The following is a 15,283-nucleotide window of genomic DNA, read 5'->3' on the forward strand; positions in this document are numbered from 1 at the left end:
TCTTCAAGGTGGGTCTGCACAAGCAGCACGGTCCAGAGCTTGCTTAGCCCTTGCTAACCCTAAAAATACAAATGCAGGGGATTGTGGAGCAGGCTAGAGAGTAGCCCATTCATGTCCAAATGCCATCTCAAAGGCTGTCCCAATGTTGTGCCTGAACTAATAAGGCTCACCAAAAAGCAGGTGAGCTTTTTATTACCTGGAGCTGAGTCTAGCCTGGCTAAATTGAACCTAGAGCTGGTATATTCACAGGGAGCTCAGATCACAGCTGGCTCAGGCATCTCTGCTTCATGCTCTCTTTTGCAAAGCAGAGTTCAGCAGTCTTCAAGGGTCGCTCTGTCCTCAGGGGTTCTGCTGGCACAGCTAGGAAGGGCTGATCTGGCCAGATGCTTTTCCTTCTGTGGGGCAGCTGCCTTGGTGGAAAAAGAAATGGGAACCATACCATGGTTTCATACGTGCTGCCTCATCATTTCCAAGGGTCAGGATGGTCTCTGCCAGGTGACGCATTCCTGATTAGGATTTATGCTCTGACATGCAAGCTGCCGTTTGTGTCTTAGTCCAAACTCAACAGCAGTTCCATTTCCTTCACGTCACTGAGACCTGGGTAACTCGTGTTGGCAGCAGGAGCTTCTAGGAATGGCAGACACAGGGAAGGAAATAATAGGAGAAAGAAAATAGCCATTAAAGGTCACTGCAAAAATAATAAGGGCCCACAAGATGAGTTAACTCCGACATCACAGAAAGATATTTGTCCCTTATCTGAACACTTGCCAGCCTGGGCAGGAAATGTAGTCCAGTTTGTTGCTGGGATTTTTTTGTTATTATTATTTTTGTTACTTGTTAAAATAGGACAGAAGCAGGAAAGGACTATGCTTTTGTTCCAGGGCTTTGCAGGAAGGAACTTTGACTTACAGCTATATATAAATGAAACTGGGTAGAGTTTCCAAAGGCTGTTACCCACTCAGCACTTGTTTGATGATCTGCCTCCCTTTTTGTCTTCAGCTCAGCTGATGTGAAAGAACGATGGCTGTCAGCATTACTGTGGTGAGTGACCCTCCTTTCATCCTCCTGCTGGGTGGTTCCTCTACAATCCTCAGAGACATTTGTCATACTAGGTGTCAAATTGCCCTCTGATTTTCAGCACATTAAGTGTCTAGCTACTGTTTGAAAAATCCACCTTTGAAACCTGAATGTAGAAGCCTCTGGGTGAAAGCAAAATTGGTGTTAACAGTCCAGAAAAGATTAAATCCACTAGAAGATAACATAGTTGGAGCACCTTTTTTCCTTTAGAGCTGGAGGTTGACTTTGCTAATAACTATGGAAATGCCACAAGTGTTACTGATTCTTCAGATGTTTTTTGATTAGAATCAAAGTTTGTATTTTGTGGCATCTAGAGGCTACAGTTGTTTCTTTTTCATGTTATGTTTTTATATGTTGTTTCCACTAACATCCAGGCAGAAGCATTTATATAGGTAGAGAGAGGGGAAGAAGTCTCTTGATTTGTGGAGAACAGTAATGATCCTACGGATGCTGGAAGGTGTTATGCTAGACACATCTATCTGCATTAAAGTACTGCCATGTGGGGTTTTGCTGTTCTGGGGCCTCAAGAGAGATAAAGCAGCCAGTAAGAGCATGTGACCACACTATGAACATTGTATGTTATTGTTAGTGTTGTAATTAATCTGTATTTATTATAGTGCTAAGGAGCAGGTCCCTTGGACCTCTTGGATCCAAATCTTAGGGTCCTTCTCAAGTCTGGTTAGGAAACTATATTCCCTCCTCTTTTCTTTGACTTTCAGGCATATCAATGAGGTAAAACAGAATGAATATCTGAAGAATCTAACCCTTCAGATCTTTGTGCTGGATGCTGACAACTGTTCTTCTGTAAGTAAAGCTAAGAACCTGCTTATCAGACCAACGCTACATGGAGGTCTGTGGGGTAGGAGCAGGAAGGCAGGGCTGTGGTGCTGCTGCTGCTATCCCTGTTTAAAATTCAAGTCCCACCTGAAAAGGTTTTAGAGGGTGTGCATCTGGGCAGCTGCATCCTTCCCACTGGAAGCCCACTCAGAGAATTTTGGTTTGGGAAATTAGGAGGTAGCCAGACCTTTACCAAAGAGCAGTTAATTCTTAAGATTATTCTTGGCCTCTGGCTTCTTTTCTCTTTTCCTTCTGCTTCAGTTCATAATAGGTGATGATTTGTGGTTGAGTGCCCAGTCATTCCTCTTTTCAGTGCAATAAGTTGAGCATATTGATCATGAAAGAGTCACTGGTGTGTTCTCCTGAATTAATTTACTTGAATGTGTCCCAGCCTCTTCACATTAATAGCATAGATTTCTAGGCTTCATTCCAAGCTTGTTGGGTCACATTTACTTCCTAGGGACTCTTCCCCCAGACACTCATGGTTTATTAGCATCAAGCCATGTTCACCCTTTGGACTGACAGGCACTACCATCAGCCAAATACAGCATCTGAACACCTCCCACTGCCTGTGATTTCTACTGGACAAAATCTTTGGATGGTATAATAAATCCATTATAGAAGAAGTAGCGGAGAACAGTTTTCACAATGTATAGCCATCATCCTTAACAATGATTCCAGTGCAGTTCAAATTAGTACAACTTTTCTAACCATGAACATTTAGTAAAAAGACAGTCAATAGGCAGATGAGTGACAGTTTCCCCAGATTTTCAAGCTACAAGAAACTGTAACCAAACTTCATGCCTTCTTATTAGCTTCCTATATTTTCTGTTTTCCTTTCTAGACTACTGCAGTCAATGTGTCCAATGTGGAGACTGCAGAGAGTGTGATGAAGAAGACCCTTCTACAGCTTGGACTTCCTGTAAGTGGCAGTTGCAAAGTCTGCCAGATCTTAACTAAGGAAGCTGGCAACGTCTGGTTTACAGGACAGTGCAGGTGTGGAGAAGTCTAGATTTACTGTAGCTAACCAGTAAGGCATTAATACTCTCCGAACCACAAGATGAAGAAACAATCTATTTGTGTGGGTGCCAAGTATGAGAAACATAGACATGCTCATGTGCCTACATTAAATTCAAACCTTGTATAATAAAGTCCTTTGGACTTTAGAGCACTTCTTCAATGCTTGCAATCCAGCATTAGGATTGAGCCAAGCTTGTCAAAGGACTATTAATATAGCCATGAAATACTGAACAAATCAGTGATGTTATCAGATCAGCCTGGCCCATTGCAGTGGTCCAGCCTTTCCCATTATAGTGTTTAAAAGGTAGCTTTGACAGTGTTCCAGTAGTTTAATAACAAGGAAGGTTGTGGAACATACTGCTAAAATAGGCGGGGAAACCATCATGTGGGTTTACATCCTGCTGGTTCTCAGTCTTTTCTTCTCCTGAACCTTTCCCCTTCCACTCCGTATTAGACAGACTGATCCAGAGCACCATCCCTCCCAGCTATGCAGATGTCCCGGAGATAGCCATGCATGTCTGGCTCCTTGGCCTGTTCAGCTGTTTGTTGCTGTCTGTTGCTTTCTGAATGGAGTGCAACCTTGTGGACCCTCACCCTGGCCCCCTTCACCTAATATTTTTCTTTTCTCCATTCCTCAACTGCCAGGGCAGGACAAGTGAACATCACCTCTGGGTGATCTCAGGAAAAGATGACCCTGCTTACCCTCTCATTGGTAAGAGCTTTCCCATTTTCCCTGAATTCTAGCACCACAGGAACAAGTGATAAATGATACTGATGTGTGTGGCAGAGAAACATCTCAAACACTGCACTCTTCACTTAAAAAGGCAATGGTAGGGGGACTGTTGCTGATGTGAGACATGACATCAAGCTGATGTGAGATGTCACTTGGCTTTTATGGTCTCAGGATCCACATTTAAGCAATGCATGGTGACATCTTTGAAGATCTTCACACTTACCTCCCTTTTCCAAACAAAAATATGCATCTCTGGATGGGAGCCTACGACACTTTACAGCAGATGCTCCGAATAAACGGGAGATTTTTAGGCTGGTCTAAGAAGTTCTTTCTATGTAGCGGATGTGATGCAAGGGTAGGACATGCCTCAAAGCCCAATCCCATCCCTGTTGCTGCTGGAATGAGCTTGGAGGGCTGCATGCTTGGAGGCTGGTCATCCTCGCCTGCTCATCTTTGCAGGCTTTGCCTCACAGGCAGTGCCTGTGGTCTGGGCAGCCTCAGCCCACTTTCACTAACTGTGATAGAGACATCCACTGATGTCCATCAGACAGAGCATCTCCGGACACCTCCTGAGCACTTTGCCTTCAGGCTCCATCAGAAGCAAAACAAGTCGCTGCAGTTAGGTGGTCGTTCAGCACAAACGTGCTAGGTCCAGAGGAAAGCGCTTTGGCAGCTGCAGGAAGCAGAATTTTTAGATGGATCCATTGGTGACTTTTAAGCCTCCAGTTAGGAAGCTAACATGTTTATCCTACCTTTTTGGTATTTATTTAGTTTTCATTGCATTTCAGTTCACAAATAAGGAAACTGTTTTCCACACAAGATGTCATGGCATATTAAAAACTCAGTTTGTTGCATACAGCTCCTTAACATTGCTGTCCTCCGAATTGCCACCTTAATCCAGTACCAATCTCATCTCACAAGCACATGTGGACCACTTGAGGCACCCTTTGCAGGCTGTTTATTTGAAAACTTTAATTTTTAACAATTTGTGTTTAGGTTTTAGAAACTCCGGAGGCTTGAGGGAAAGTAGGTGTGTATGTAGAGACATTTGAGGACAGTCACAACAGTGGAGTGCTGGAGATCTTTAGCAGGTGATTTCAAAAATACAAGAAATTTTAAAATAAACCACTGAATTTTGTCTGTTAAGTGCTAGGGATTCATCATTGAGATCACCAAAGCTGGAATTTTCCAATAATAATAACAATAACAATAATAATAGTTTTTGTTTGTGGACAAAAATAAGACAGCAAAATATAAGATTAAACGTACAAGCTGCCAGAGAGGAAGCAAGGAAATACACTGATTTACGCAGCATCTAAACCAAAGCTGTTAGATGGATTTAAACTGCAGCTTGCTTCTTTGACGGATGTATCAATGGTGCAGCCATTGCTCAGACTGTTTTGCACTATAGCATACTGCTTAGTTAGGCCGAATGAGTACTCTCTGCATTAACTCTGCATTGTGTTTTCAGTGATAACCCAATACATACAAACCCCAGGCTCTCCAAGGAAGTTTATGTATGTTGGTTTATTAAAGAGATCTTGCTCCAAAGACCATGTTGTTGTAGTAAGACTATTATTCTGGAGCTCTTTAGACTGCACGTGTTTATTTGTGGGTGTTTATTGGTGTTTTCCAAGTCGTCATGGCACATGCTTGCTTTTTGTATTCATCCAATGCATACTAGACTGTCATAGTAAGCTAACTCCTACACAGAGCAATGCTTACAGTATTTTGTTGGCGCAGTGGAGCCCATAAGCCTATTAATAAGGGCTTAAACCCAGTTAATAGTGCTTTGTTGCATAATGTTCTGGAGAGCTGCTGATGAAGAGTGGCTGGCCAGGTTTAACTGGACTGGATGAACTTATTTGTAAAGCAATGATCACATATATGCAAAGATGTGCCCTGGCCTCTTCAGACCACAGATGGAGGTTTTGAGCAACATTGCTTAGAGGCCCAGCTGCAGTGGGAGCCACTGGATGTGGCTGCTTCCTCTTGCCCAGATTTGGAGCTGTTTTCACATAGCTCTGCATCTTTGCTTGTTCTTTACGCAACTCTTTGCTCAACAGGGCATGAGCATCCTTTCAGCATCGCATTGAACTGTCTCCGGGACTCTGCTGACCAGCAGCAAGGAACCAACAATAACACCCTCCTGGCCGATGGGACAGAGTCTTCCTTCCTTGATCAGCTCCCAAAGGAAAAACAGTGTCAGTTTGTCCTGAAACCCAGGCTCCAAGCTCCAGTGCAGCTGAGGAGAGGTAGGGGCTGCAGGAGTGCATTACAACCAGGCAGAGACTTTGCTGCTTTCCATGGCAGTGCCAAACTCTTCCTGGAACCGTACACATACCCCAGAGTTGCTCTCATACTTGACTGTATGCAAAGAGGAAGAGATTGCAGAGGGGCTAAATTTGTCTGTGCAAATGTTTGGGATTAGCTTTCAATTCCAAGCCATTCTTACATTGCACAGACACCAAAGTTCCCTGAAGAACAGTGATTGAATAAGAGTTTTGCTGACAGTTGAGAGATGAACAAGTGATTTCACTGCTGTATGTTATCTTGACTGTCCCCATTAAGAGTGTAGTTATTAAACACGCAATGGTAGAAAGTCCTTGCTTTGCTGGGAACTCTGCCTCCACTGTAGATCACTCACTGGCCAGTAGGAAGGACAGACAGGTGTGTAATGAAGGTCTGTATTTTCTTTCAGAGTCACTGCAGAAACACACCAAAAGGAAGAAGTCCTTGATTGATTGGGCCCTGCGCCGCAGCACCAGCACCCCAACAGGCAGCCCTCCTTCGCAGTCGCCTACCACCCCACGGAAGCTCTTTGGCCTGTCTCTGTCCTCTGTCTGTCCTGACGGGATCCTTCCCAAGCCAATCATGGTAAGGAGCAGCCTAGACTGTCCATCCTGACATAAACTTGATGTGTTTAGCCCAGAATTTAAAGCCACTTGTGGTATTTACGAGGATTGCATGGGGAAGAAGACTGTCATTTGCTTGTGATTCAGATCTAGCTCAGTAACAAGGGTGAGAGCATCCCTCTCCTGTGTAATCCATATCACTTTGTGCACAGATGTCCATCCTGTTTCATTGGGTGTCTCCAACCGGGTCATCACAAGCTGATAAGGGGCAATGTCAGTGGACTATGCCATGCTACATAGTCTAGACCTCATTCACTACAAGAGTCCACTGGGCTTACATTTGCCACAGGATAAGTGTACCCACATGAACTGTACCTGCAACTTAGCTGATAGGCTCTTGTCCCTGGTTAAATCATGATAAATCTCTTGTATGCCTGTCCTCTTCCCAGTACTGACTAAGTCTTACGCTAATCATGTTCTAATATGTGAGGTATAAAATACACAAACAACAGGGTAAAGTGTTAGGCTCTGAAGTACAACTGGGCTTTCTCTTAGGATATGCTGCTCCTTCTGTACCACGAAGGTCCCTCTACTAGGGGCATTTTCAGACGTTCTGCCAATGCCAAGACTTGCAAGGAGTTGAAAGAGAGGCTGAACTCTGGAGATGATGTCCAGGTGGATGGAGAGTCAGTCTTTGTGGCTGCAGCTGTCATCACGGTATGTTTGGCCAAGTAACTCAGCTGTCTGGGCTAATGGTACCTTCCTTCTTTAAGGAAGCAACATGAGTCTTTATGGGTAGGGAAGATTTGGGGGGGAACAGAAAGCATTTTCCAGCAAGGCACATTTTCACCTGATGGCATGATCCATCTATGTGCACAAAGGCATCTGCCTGACCCAGTGGTGCCTGTTTTCACATGCAGGTATGTGCAGTGGCCCTCAGGCCAGTGTTTCATTTTGCACCTCACTGTACAAAATAGCCTCCAGCAGGTGATACAGTAATGTCTACCTCCAAGATAACCATGGTATCTATACAGTGCCAAATAACATGCCAGAGTCTGGACTCAGCAGTTCAGATGCTGCACTGACACAGGCATGAAGCCCTCTTGTAGCAGCAGCACAGATGCTCTTTGTCCTTTCTGGCCACACAGAAGAGACTGCAGGTTGATATGGGATGATTCATGCCATTCAAATGCAACTGCTCTGCATCCCCCTCAAACAGAGAGGCCTTGCTCAAAGGATCTGGCCTGTACTATCTAGACCCTGAGCCTCCACCCTCTAATCAGCCAGAAAGCAAGAGGGAAAACAGCTGCCAAATCCAAGCAGAGGGGTTGGGGTGGGTGAGGGATGAAGCTTGCAATAAGACCCAAGTTTTAGTAACAAAAAGCCTATCTTTTGCACTGGCAATTAAATCTGGTCAGGACAACTCAGGCACCTAAAGCATCAAAAAACATCCCTGTCCCTTGCTCTTGTTGCCCTAATACAAAAAAGCCATTGACTGGGAGGATATTCAGGCACTTTCCAACGCAAGACATATATTAAGTTGTTAAATAGTCCCCTGAGAAAAAAACCAGCAATCCTTATAGCTGAGAAAGAAATGTTTCACAGAACTATGCACACAGCCTTAGGGATGAGTCCTTTGCCTGCTGCAGTAGAGATGAGTCCTGTTCTGGTGAAGGAGAAGGGCATGAGGACTGGCTGTTCACCCTATGCCGCCAGCAGCTGCAACACGGTCCTGCGGTGCTGCAATGGAAGAGCCCTGAGGAGGACAGCTTGGTGGAAGTGGGGAGGGGAGGAGAAAAGTATTTGTGTCATGTCTTGTTTTATCTTGTGCCTAATATGAATAAACAATGACTATATGCATCGTGAAACCAAAATAAGGAATTCAAAACTGACCAGACTGCTCTGCATATATATATTTAATTCAGGATTTTCTCCGAAATATACCTGACAGTGTTCTATCCTCAGACATGCACGGACTGTGGATGGAAGCTGTGGACACGGAAAATCGGACACATAAGATTGAAGCTATCAAAAGGTTCGTAAAAGCCTTTGTAAAAGCTTCTTTTGGTGGGAGAAGGGGGAGCATATGGCCTTAAGCATAGACTTCATCTTCTGGGAGACTCCTGGCAATGCTCCAGACCACAGCAAAGCTATTGCTGATTGCCAGTGTCACTGGTCAGAACATTTTCATTTCAATGGTCTTTTATGAACATTGTTAACATTTCTGACCCCCAAAAATGTCATTAGAAAATTCTTTTCTGATGACCAGTTCAGATTACCAGAACCAGCAACCTGAAAAAGCACAATAATTCAGTCGCCAGGAGTACATCAAATGTTAGTGGAATTAGGTCCTTAACATTAGTAACTTTTTTCTTATGTGCACAAAATGAAGCCAGTTGTCATATTGGCAGTTAGAAGAAACAGCCCTGCCAAGATGGTGACTGGAATCTTGAAAATGGCTTTTCTGCCTTGAAACTGCTGCCCTGAGCAAGAATAGTCTATCAGCATCCTGTGGGATATGCAGTATACCAAACCTCTTCTTGTCAATGGCTCAGCTCAGTTTGGCCTGGGCCTCCTTCCTCCATTATCTCTGTAGCATGGGGCACAGGCAATGGCATTGTCTCCTGTGCTGCTGGCCTGGAGCTGTATGCATCTCCTTTGGGCAGTCCTTGTTTTGTTAAGGCATTACAGACTTCTGCCCACGTGTTCTGGATTTAAGTCCCTTGTTCCCCCTGGGTCTGTGACCAGAGGGGATAAGCAATATGGATGTAAAGTTGTGGCTCTCACATAAGTTAGTGGAGGGGAGTGACACAGTCTTACTTTATTATCAAATGTGAATGTCTCAAACTGGTTGCAAAAGGGCAGAAGGGGGCAAAAGCTTTGGGAAGCAACGTCTGATATTTGAAGAGCAGATTTTTGTGAACAGCACTGTTTTCCTTTGTTCCCACTCCCTGAATAGTCTAGTCAACCAGCTTCCAGAGGCCAACCTCATCTTACTCAGACACCTCTTTGGAGTTCTCCATCATATTGAGCAGAATTCCGGCGTGAATCAGATGAATGCCTTTAACCTGGCTCTTTGCATAGCACCCAATATGCTGTGGCTACCAAGTCCCACTGGGCCTGAAGAGGAGAGCAGGTCTACAAAGAAGGTAATCTTTCATGGGTTTGGCTTCATGCTTGTTTTCCCCTTTTAATGCTTTTTATGGGCACTGTATTTTGTAGACTAAAGGAAAGCATAGGATCAGTGATAGTACTGGCTGAGCAGCCAGGCCTCATCCTTTCCCCTGTGCAGCTGCGCCTTTGCTGGTAGGGGAATTTAGCCACTCAGTTTATCCAGGGTGGAAAGGGAAGCGGTGGTTGCTTTACCAGATGAACTTCCTATATGGTCAAGCAAGCACAAGAAAGATGGAGCAGCTGAAGTTAGACACGGCCACTTCAGCTGGGTCTAAAGCCATCTTGCAGAGACAAAGTAAGCAATGACCATGACAGTGCATCAGAGGGGAGGAATGCTTGCTTGTAGCTTATGAGGTGTTATCAATAGTAAGGAAAATTGTAGAACATGCTGTACCCGCCTCACTGTACCAGTTCATGTAGCTCATATTCTTGCCCCAGGTGTAGTTCATACAGATGCATTGCCACGTTCTTAACAGCTTCTTGAGCAAAAGATTATGTAGGAAATTACATCTTTGTCAAAGGAAAATGAACATTCTGGGACTGACTTGACTTGCTTTTTATAGCTGGTTATATATTCATGAAACTGACTCTGTAAATTCATGTCTTTGCCAGGTGGCCTTGTTAGTGCAGTTCCTGATTGAAAACTCAGGAGAGATTTTTGGAGGTGACATTGCTTCCTTGTTTCAAAGACCAGACAAAAAGAAGTCCAAAAACTCAGAGGAATCTCTGGGTAAGTTGGTGGTACTGTATCTTCCAGAAATGCTTAAAATCTTTTAATAGGCAAACTCCTCATGCGAAAGAGTTTGCCTTCCCTTCGTGTCTCTTCAAGGAAAAACATTGAAAAACAGTTGGTTTTGGTTTTCCCTTTGCCTGTCAGGCATAGGCAGGAAGCAAGGGCAAAGCAGAGAGCTGAGGTGCATCACTTCAAATGTGTCCCTGCGGACGGCTGTCTTTCTCTGTGGCTGCTGTTCAACCTATTCCAGCCATCACAAGAATTTAGTGTAGCCTTAGAAATGCCATGTCCCAGCAGTCTTTTCTGCCAGATTAGTTCTGTAAAGCTAAACCAGATGGTTGAATGGAAAGAGGTCAAGTTGTCTCTGTTAACTATCCTGTGAATACAGGCCAGTGGTGAAAGCTCAGGTCATCAAGCCAGAATTCTTGATATTGTTCCCAGTCCTGCTGTGGTCCCTGTGAAAATAACGGATCATCTTTGCTTCTCCATGGACCTGATAGTATTCCCCTGCCTTGGTTGTAAGGTACTGTATGGGGTTAGGAGACATAGGCAACAAATTAATTTGTGTTCTCTGCCCCAGGCATAGGCTTGGCTCAGCATGATGATTCTTCTGATGAGCTGGAATTTTCTGCTTGTGACCCAGAAGGACCAAAGCACCACCTGGTACCTGAAACAGATGCCATTTTTGAAGCATCCAGCAGCTTGTTACTCGATGAGGATCAGGAAGACTGGGACTTGTTCAGTGAGATCACAGCCTGCTACCAAAGCAAAGCCCGGAAGAACACCAGTGCAGACAGCTATGACCTCCTGGAAGAGGAGGGCTCCTTCTGCTCCATCGGCTCAATACGCTCACTCAGCCCGGCCAGGGACCGGTGCTCGTCCGAGCCCAGCGTCTGCCTCAGCTCCCAGCTTCCTGCTCAGAGCCATGAGCCGGTGGCCCGCCAGTCCAGCTGCGATGCCACCATCATGCACAGCCATACAGATTATATCCACAGGCTCAAGCAGCTGCAGGTGGAGAGCCAGAAGTTGATTGATGAAGGCCTAAGCCCTGGGGTCAATAAGGCCAGGCAGAATTTGTGGCAGCCGCCTCAGACCAGCTCTAGGGTGAAGCAGCTCAGCCTTCAGAAATCCAGCCTTTCCAACAGGTCCAGCTTCTCTAGCCTGTCCTCTACCACCACCTCCCCATCTGCCTCCTCACTCAGCTCCTTAGACAGTGCTTTCTCCTACTGCTCAGAGTCATCAGCCATTAGTCCCACAGACGTCTCATCCCTGCCATTCATGTTTGGCACGTCTGCCAGGCTTCATGCTGTGTCGCCCAAGATTGCCAAGAGGTCCCTGAAAGAGTGGCACAAGTCCTTCACATCTCCTGTGCCTTTACATCTGTGTGACCTGGACAGTTTCCATGAGTACGAACACAAGGCTGTAGAGAGCAGTCATTGCTTTGCAGAGAGCAAAAGTTTTCCATCTGTCAGCAGAGCTGCCGTGGGAAGCCCACTAACTGACACTGACTGGGAAGAAGAGGAGAGACAGCTGAGTGGTGTAGCAGGCCCTGGCCCAGGGCTCAGCAGCTGGGATTATACCAAAGAGTTTGAACAAAACCCTGAGCTGCCAGCTGCCGGCCCAGCCAGTGAGAAATCCCCACAGATCAGCCACCAGCAGCATAGGGAGAAGGCAGTGAAGAACATAGAAATCAAAAGCATTGATGCCTGCCCTCCAAGCCAGGAAAGCCTGAAGCGCACCAAGATAACTTTTTACATGGCCCCAAATAAAGAAAGCTCTTGGGGGTCTCCAGTGGAAGAGGAAGAAGAGAGATCCATGGCAAACACCAGCAGCAGTGACTCACCCAGCAGCAGCAGTGAGCAAAGCCTGTCTAAGAGCTTGCAGACTGTGAGAGTCCATATCCCCCAGACAGTTTTCTATGGGCAAAATACTCCCCTTGTCCTGCAGTCCATCTCCAGGCGCTACCACCATGAACCAGTGATCCCATCCCCACAGGCAGAGCACAAAGAGAGCCCCCAAAGTGCCTCCACTCCCGAGGAGCTGGAGAGCAAGCCAGTGGAAATGGCGCAGGCGCCAACCCAGAGCAAGGGCTTCAACACATTCAGCCACACCATCCGTATCATCCTCCCCGCCTCCATTCGAAACACCGTCAGGGAGTATTTCAAGCACGAGGAAACCAAGACCTGTCCCACGGCTGAGGCAGAAGCAGTGGAGAATGAACTCCTTCGGAGCAGGGTGGAGTGGCTCAGGAGCCAGCCACTGGCAGAAGTGGCCACAGAGGAGCGTGATACAGTGGCATTTGCAGAAGAGACGTTTGTCTAGGGAGATGAATGTGGAAGAACTGAGTATTTTTTTGTGTATGTGCAGCAGAAAATATTCTGTAAGATATGATCAGGGTGTGAAGAATCTAGCAGGCTGCATGGGGCAATAAGTGTAAAGTGACACTAATGTGTATGTAATGTTGGGGTTTAATGTGCATTTTGGCTGGGGTGGGGGGAGGAGGTTATTCTTGTTTTTTCTTTACACCCTTTTTCTATGGAAGACACTTCACTGGTTGGGTGTCTAGTGGGCTGAATGCCACTCAGGATTCTCCCCGTCCGTGAATTAGCTGACCTGTACAGGGTCTGACTCTGTTTCTTTTTAAAGCAGGAAAGGAAAAACTGTTTTATTTTCTCCAGTCAGCTGCTGATGTGCGTGGATGACCGGAGAACTGGGACAGCTAATGCTCCATCAGAATTAGATAAAACTCTTTATGCTTGCACAAAATCCTCCACTATTCACTGTTCATCACCAACATTCATCCAAAGAAAGACCCTTCACCTCCATCCCAGAAATCACTGCTGCTTTTCTCTGCTCATCTTTTGTCCCCTGGTGGTCTAGCTCACAGGCTGCATTCATCACTGTTTGAGGCTGGGTTCCAGAAACACCAAATGGAGCACAGAGCCCAAAACCCAGCTTTCACTGACAGATGGCATATATAACTTTTTAACCCCAAGATTGCTTTTTTTTCCCCAATTAATTGTGCATTGATTCTCTCTTCTCATACCTCCCCCAAAGCTAGCATTTGACAGAGCCACAGTTACTATAAAGGATTTTAGCACTGTCACTTTGGCAGGGCTATGAACATTTGTCTTCTTTGGGATCCTCTGGGAGTAGCTGGTCCTTTTAGTCCTAGTAAAAGGTGACATTATATTTCTGTAAATGTCAGAAGGCCCTTTCCAGAGGCAGTGTGGATGGGGCAACTAATCAAATTCCTAGTCACACTGAGAAGGACGTAAGCAGGATTTGGCTTTAGCATGAGGTTGAGGAGTTGCGGAAGTTGTCGAGAATGTTGTCGAGTGGATGCTGAAGCAAAGCCCCGTCTGGCCAGAAAGTTGTCAGACAGTGCATAAGCTGAGACTGTCCAGGCTACAACAGCACTGATGCTGTCTCAGAGAAGCATTGAGTTCCCACTCAGCATAGTACATGGCCCAGTGTCCTCCAGCAGAATTAAGTCTGGAGAAGTGCCAGGCAGGGATGGGCTAAGCAGGCTGCTTGTGTTGCACCACTAAAAAAATGCAGCCAATAGACTCTGGGAGCATCCCCATGATTCCACTCAATGCAATGCTCAGAAGCACCATAGCCATAACGGGACTTGCTTAGAGGGTTGTGGTGCTGCCAGCTGAGCATTAAAGAGAAGCTGAGAGCACCACATTAGTTTGACAGGCGTTAAGAAAATGATGGGAAAAGTCTTAAAGGTTAAAAGGTTCAGGCTGTTTCATTTGAAAGTTATGCGAGAGTTTTCTAAGGTGGTTTCTCTCAGAGAGACACTCCTTTTTTACAGAGACACTCCAATTAACAGTGAATGGGTGAAGGACAAGAGAAATACATGAATCCTAATAATTAAAAGGTAGTCCCTGTGGAGTAAGTGCCCCCTGCAAGTTCCTGAGTGTCTGCAAATAGCCATACCAGGAGTTGCTTGACACCTGCCACGGTTCAGTCCTTGCACAGAGGGGGAAGCCACCTCTGTAAAATGGTCTAGTAGGTATCAAATGCCTCCACTCATCTGCCAGGTGCCTGTGACAGTCAGTGCCAGGAAACTGGCCCAGCACTCCAAATTCACGCCATCAAATACCAGGGCAGGGGAGAGAGGTGGAAGCCCAGAGCCTGCTTTCCAAGGCGTATAGAGTTTGATTTGTTATATGCAGGGTGTTTAACTCTCAGATGTAGCACTCTCTGTCCCAGATCACCTCGTTGGCCCTTGTACGATGACAGGTGTATATAATCATAATACAACCCCCCCGCCATCATTTCCCTCACACATGAGCACTGATGAGGCATTCACAGTCTTTTTTCCAGAACTACAGTTGTAACTATTTCAATAAAAGACACACAAGTTTGTTTGTCATTGTGGTGCAGTGATCACCTTTTGTTCCCTTGCTCGTTCTTCCCTCTCTTCTGTGCTTGGGTGGTGGTGTTTGCAAAACACCAAACCATGCTGTGAGACACACGTGCTTCCCGCCCCAGATCTGCAAGGCTGACAAGGAGCCCTGCTCCAGCAAATCGGCTCAGGCATTACTCTTATTTGTGTCTTTTCAGGAAGGTGAAACAGCACTAAATATTATGAGAAAAGTCTGTCTGTACTTGGAAGAGAGAATATTCTAAACATGCTAATGGATTGTAAACTGGCTTAGTGGCTGGGCTGGTCTCAGTTGAAACAAGAGGGACCTGGACCAAATGCAGAGTAAGAGCTCACGAGTTGCGTCACCTAAAAAAATTACAAGCAAGTTAGAAAGAGATTAGTTTATAGAAACACTGGGAGAGGCGGGGCAAAACACACACTGTCATCTTCTCATCTTAGGCTGCCTAATATGG

At 45.7% G+C, this 15,283-nt stretch overlaps 1 protein-coding gene across 3 annotated transcripts in view; it reads left to right on the forward strand.

Annotated features, from left to right (window-relative positions):
* Nucleotides 1–14,816, forward strand: part of LOC142043054 (rho GTPase-activating protein 20-like) — a 39,057-nt gene extending 24,241 nt beyond the window's left edge. For all 3 annotated transcript variants that reach the window (XM_075053729.1, XM_075053728.1, XM_075053730.1), the window contains 11 exons: nucleotides 1,000–1,041; nucleotides 1,797–1,881; nucleotides 2,759–2,836; nucleotides 3,580–3,646; nucleotides 5,734–5,922; nucleotides 6,369–6,544; nucleotides 7,078–7,239; nucleotides 8,448–8,557; nucleotides 9,482–9,671; nucleotides 10,309–10,426; nucleotides 11,010–14,816. In XM_075053729.1, the coding sequence (XP_074909830.1) occupies nucleotides 1,000–1,041; nucleotides 1,797–1,881; nucleotides 2,759–2,836; nucleotides 3,580–3,646; nucleotides 5,734–5,922; nucleotides 6,369–6,544; nucleotides 7,078–7,239; nucleotides 8,448–8,557; nucleotides 9,482–9,671; nucleotides 10,309–10,426; nucleotides 11,010–12,751 (2,959 nt within the window). In that variant the 3' untranslated portion in view covers nucleotides 12,752–14,816. The remainder of the gene's footprint in view (nucleotides 1–999; nucleotides 1,042–1,796; nucleotides 1,882–2,758; nucleotides 2,837–3,579; nucleotides 3,647–5,733; nucleotides 5,923–6,368; nucleotides 6,545–7,077; nucleotides 7,240–8,447; nucleotides 8,558–9,481; nucleotides 9,672–10,308; nucleotides 10,427–11,009) is intronic.
* The last annotated feature ends 467 nt before the right edge of the window (nucleotides 14,817–15,283 follow it).

This window comes from Buteo buteo, chromosome 22 (genome assembly GCF_964188355.1).
Source record: "Buteo buteo chromosome 22, bButBut1.hap1.1, whole genome shotgun sequence".
Taxonomy (NCBI): Eukaryota; Metazoa; Chordata; class Aves; order Accipitriformes; family Accipitridae; genus Buteo; species Buteo buteo.